The 4,776-nt window shown below is 39.4% G+C and overlaps 1 protein-coding gene and 1 long non-coding RNA gene across 5 annotated transcripts in view; one reads left to right on the forward strand and one right to left on the reverse strand.

Annotated features, from left to right (window-relative positions):
* The window catches only part of NUDT4 (nudix hydrolase 4), a 66,933-nt gene that overhangs the window by 48,274 nt on the left and 13,883 nt on the right, over window positions 1-4,776 (forward strand). For all 4 annotated transcript variants that reach the window (XM_019514861.1, XM_019514862.1, XM_019514863.1 and 1 more), the window contains one exon: window positions 272-316. In XM_019514861.1, the coding sequence (XP_019370406.1) occupies window positions 272-316 (45 nt within the window). The remainder of the gene's footprint in view (window positions 1-271; window positions 317-4,776) is intronic.
* LOC109295801 overlaps window positions 4,099-4,776 on the reverse strand; it is a 5,940-nt gene continuing 5,262 nt past the window's right edge. The window contains exon 2 of the long non-coding RNA XR_002096842.1: window positions 4,099-4,760. This is a non-coding gene — a long non-coding RNA (uncharacterized LOC109295801). The remainder of the gene's footprint in view (window positions 4,761-4,776) is intronic.

Here is a 4,776-nt window from a genome sequence, read left to right on the forward strand (position 1 = left end):
TCTCAAATTACATAAACCAAGTATTTAGGCATACTTTAGGGCAAAAGCTAGACATTTTGGGATCACTTGAAACAGTTTTCTAAAGAAGAGAATATTTCTAAGAAACAGGCCTAAGGAATGTTTCTCTAAAAGGTAGTATTTTGAAATCTCCTGCTATAATTGTGCAATGCAACTCATTTTCTTTTATAGAAACTCCTTACAGAAGCATGACTTTAACCTTTGTGTGTGAACTGGAGGAAGCTAATATGGTAACATTTTCCTTCTTTTGTAGGCTGGAGTAAAGGGAAAATTGGGCAGACTGCTGGGAATATTTGAGGTGAGCTATTTTCTTGATGTGGGGAGGGGGGAGACACTTAATGAAGATTTGTTAACAACACAACCATAAAATAGTAGCTGTTTTTTTTAATTATTTGGCTAAAATCGAGCACTACCTATCTCGTAATTTTAGTCGCATTTTTCCTGGGCTGTCTTCTAAGCTTTCTCCCCGTTGCTCTGTAGTGATTAATAGGCCTGTGTGAAGTGGCTAGTATTTGCTTTGGATTCGGCCGATTTCGGGAGACAGTGATTCGAATTACTGTATGAAACTGATTTGTCCACTGCCAAATCTCCTAATCCAACAGGCCCCAGCTCCCCACTCCTTTTTTTTTTTAAAAAGCCCTGGACTCTCTGGCTCCTGCTAGGCAGGAGGTGATCCCCACTGCCCCCTGCTATGTGGGGGCTCTGCAACAAGCCCCCAGAAGCCGCAATGGCTGCTGCAGCAGCCAGTGAGTAGAGGCAGGTGGGGGCTGAGTGGTCGGGGGTGGGGGAGCAGGCAGGAGTCCCCCTCATGGTCCCCTGCTCCCCCACCCCCTACTTATCAGCATGGAGTCCAGGTCCAGCTCCCTGTGGCAGCAAGTGGGGGGCTTCCCAAATCTCCAAAGCTGTCCAGATCTTTTCCAAATCTATTTGGAGAGCTTTGAATAGATTCAGACCTTTCTATTGGTCTCCTGATTTGATTAGGAGATTCAGCTGCCAAATCGGGCCAAATTTCCTCTGAATCAAATTGGCCACCTGAAGCTTTGCACAGCCCTAGTGATCAACAGAAGTGGCTGAAAGTGATATCACTTAATGGTCAAAGAACTGAAAAAGAGAAATCTCTTATCTTTGCAGTAATCTTTGTAATTGTGTACAACAAATAGGCCATATATTGTGTGTTTTATATCCCTTTAAAAGGTGGTATTTCTTTAAAAGCTTGAAAGCTAAGTGGAGATTTCTCATTCAAAACCAGAATTAACACATGCACCTTTTGCTTTTTATCTACCACTTTAAAAGGTTTTCTGCTGCTTCTTTCATATGAATAGCTCATGATGATGAGGTAAAAATAGAGTGCAGTCAAATACATAAGGCAGCCTACCTGTAATTCCACTTCAGAATGGGTTCTGTTTGAAGCTCTGCCATTTCAGTGTACATACATGTATATAATCTTGGATTATACTGCATAAGATGCTATGTGTAAATAAATGTGGTTGCTGAAAAGGCATGTTTCATTTTTCATTACTAGTTATATTATGAAAACAGTATTACTGTTTAGAAAAAATGCTGTTATGTATAGGCCAACAGATATTATTGGGTATCACTTGGGATTATTGGTAGTGGTGTTGCTCCAGCCAAGGCCTACATTGGGCATCAGGAAATTAAATTTTACCAGCATCTTATGACCGAAACAACTTGTCTTTTTTAGAATGCCTTTTCTAGTACAGAATCAAGTTACTTAAGTTCTCCCTGAAGTTAATACACATTTGAATTCTTTAACCACATGGAACATATGTTGAAACAACAGAAGTATGTGAAGAGATTAGTGAAATTATAAATTTAGATCTTGCAATGGCTGTCCATCAGCTTTCAAAGAAAAATTGGTGGTAATAAAGCATCTCTTGAATACCATTTTGACATTGCATGTGGCCTTATTTTAATAGTCCTGTATCAGTTTCATCTGTTCCTTAATTGAAAGGTCTACCCGCAAAATGTTGTGGTATGGCTTTGATTCTCTCTCTAGTATTCTGAATTGTAGCTCATTGAAATGCAAGCTGAAAAAACCACAAGTCCATCTTTAAAAGATCCTGAAACTTCAATTTCTTTTTGCTTGCTTTATCTTGTGAGGGTAAATATTTTGCTGTGTGAAACAGCAGTGTTCCACTTTGACATCCATTTCAATGGATCAGTGTTTCATTTGGAGCTTTGTTTTGATTCAAAAACACTGTTCTGCTCCGATTCGTCAAAATGGTTTTGCTGTTTCGATCAGACTGGGGAAAGGAACTCAGCCCAGCTGGGCTCAGTTCTCTTCCCTGGCCCTATCGTAGCACTGGGGAGGGGATATCGAAATGTTTTGAAACTTTCAAAACATTTTGACTCTCCCCGTTTTGTTTCAAGGCTGTTTTGAAGTCCTTTGTTTTGTTTCAATTTTGCTGTTTTTAAGCTCAAAATTAATCGAAACAGTGTCAAAACAGCTGGCGAAATGTCTCACAGCCCTAGTACATATGTAATTGATGATACAGGTGTTCAAGTCATGTGGAGAATGAAATCTGAAGCAAGAAGAGCCACATCTTGCTCACTATGTTGGAATTAGAAAGAAACAACTATTAGTTTTCTTGTACTCTAGCCCAGCTGAGCCTAGTTAAAGCAAGAACTTGTTCTCGTCTTGCTTGATTCATCACCTGTTTATCCCACGTCACAGATTCCTTTTCAGACCCTCATTCCTAGCTGCTGCCAAAATTAGTTTTGGGACCACATGTTAACTTTTCAGGAAGTTCAACCACTGTTCTCTCCAGGTCTTAGCATAGGGTGTAAATATGATGTAATCAATATGAGATTGTGTTCTGGATAGTGGAGCACTAGGCTTCAAACCCTGGAAGTCCCATCAGACTTTAATTTCTCTTCTTAAATTTAAGTATGCCCAATGAATTCATGTAGGCTTTGTAAAATATTCTGCACTACTTTTTTCTTTAATAGAAACCTTGGTTTTATGACCATGTCCAAGGCTTTCCTATACATATTTGGGATTAGACTAACTTCCTGCAGTCTATTCTACAGCTGAACTCCTGATCTTGAAATAGCTGTATTCTTGGTACATCCATTCCATGGTTCCTTCTACTCTGCTCAACTAGTCCTTGTATTACTAGGATACATCTAGCACTGTAGATCTGTTAGCAACCCTGTTGCATTATGCTTGTTTCACTATCTTGTCCCTTGATTTGGCTCTAAATTGAGAGTAATGGGAGCAAGTTTATCCTTTAAAGTTGCAGTGTCTTGGTAATTGTCTAAAGAGTCTTAACCTATAACCAGTAGTCTATACCCCAAAGACTCCTGACTAGAAAGTAAGGAGAAGGCATTCTGGAACAGCAGTTCTTTCCTTAGACTGTCTACAGATGCTAAATATGGATTTTTTTTAGGAGAAGTGTTAAAGCTAGGCATCAGTATAAGAGTTCTACTTAAATTTTTGGCTGGAAATGGTATGCATCCTTGGGATTGGCTGCAAAGCACTAAAGTGCCTGCAGCACAGCAGTTGGAAGCCATGATAGGTTCCCTTGAGCATTATTGTAGTAATGGGGCTAGTACCTCTGCACCTCTTTCTGGTTTCTTTAAGCACATCCACCTTGGTCAGCTTGTTGCCATTTACTTGTTTCAGGGTCTTTTCTTGGAGTCCATGCTTAAACGGGCTTACTACCCAGCATATCCAAATTCCTCGCTCCCCTGCAGACATGGTAGGGTTTCAGATAGCTGCATGTCCTCCTATTGAATCCTGTGAAAATCATGTTGAGATGACCTTATTTTGGAATTGAAACGGTATCAAGAGTTTAATACTTGTCTACAAGAATTCTTGGTTTCATATTTCCCTAAAGCTAAATTAACAGTTTGTTCCAACATCTGGACCAAGTTACCTTCTCTGAGCAAACCAGAGTGTTCTGTCTCTCTAAGATCTCCCTACGCGGGGAGTGAAAGACAGTTATAAGATGAGGAAGCTTTTGTAAAATAGGCTTGTGTGCGATTGGAAAGTGCAATAGCTATTCTGCACTAGTTCTCCATGCAGATACTTTTATTTCACAAGGGGTACTCTTTTTTTTTCCACCTCTGCTTAATCCAGTGCCAATGTACAACAACGGTCCTCATAAGGTGCTGGTATAGAATAGTTATTGTACGATAGTTATTTATCCCAGTAGACAGTCCCTATGATTCTGAGTCTCTTCTGTTCAAACTGGTTTGGGTGCATTCTTCCTAATCAGACGAGTAGGTACTGTTACCCAGTCATATTCCTAGAGTGAATTGTCTGTTTGGTTTCATGAAAATCACACTATGCTGATGGCAGATCCAGGAAATAAGTCAGTATTTAAAGAGTTGCACATTTGTCATACTCCCAAATTTAGGATATTTAACTTGCCATCTTTACCTGCACTGAGTGAAATTCTGCAAACAGCACTACATAGAAAATTAAAAAGTTCCCTTCTAGTTCATTGTGTAAAATATAGGAGGCTGACTTAATGAATATCCATTTTTCACAGCTTTTGTTTCAGAAGCAAAGATTATCTTCTGCCATGGAGTCTGAACAGTGATTGCCTAATACCAGTGCTGACAAACATTTGTACCTACCTATCTGACACTTGCTGTCTGACCAAAAGTGTAGTTTAATCCTAATTCCATAGTCTGTAGTTGTGTTTATCTCTCTTATGATTTTATTAATACTAATGCTGGCTTTCCTATTCTGTGAGATATTGAGGTTTTAATACCTGTGTGTTTAGTCAG

Source organism: Gavialis gangeticus, unplaced genomic scaffold, assembly GCF_001723915.1.
Source record: "Gavialis gangeticus isolate Ggan-Ray unplaced genomic scaffold, GavGan_comp1, whole genome shotgun sequence".
Taxonomy (NCBI): domain Eukaryota; kingdom Metazoa; phylum Chordata; order Crocodylia; family Gavialidae; genus Gavialis; species Gavialis gangeticus.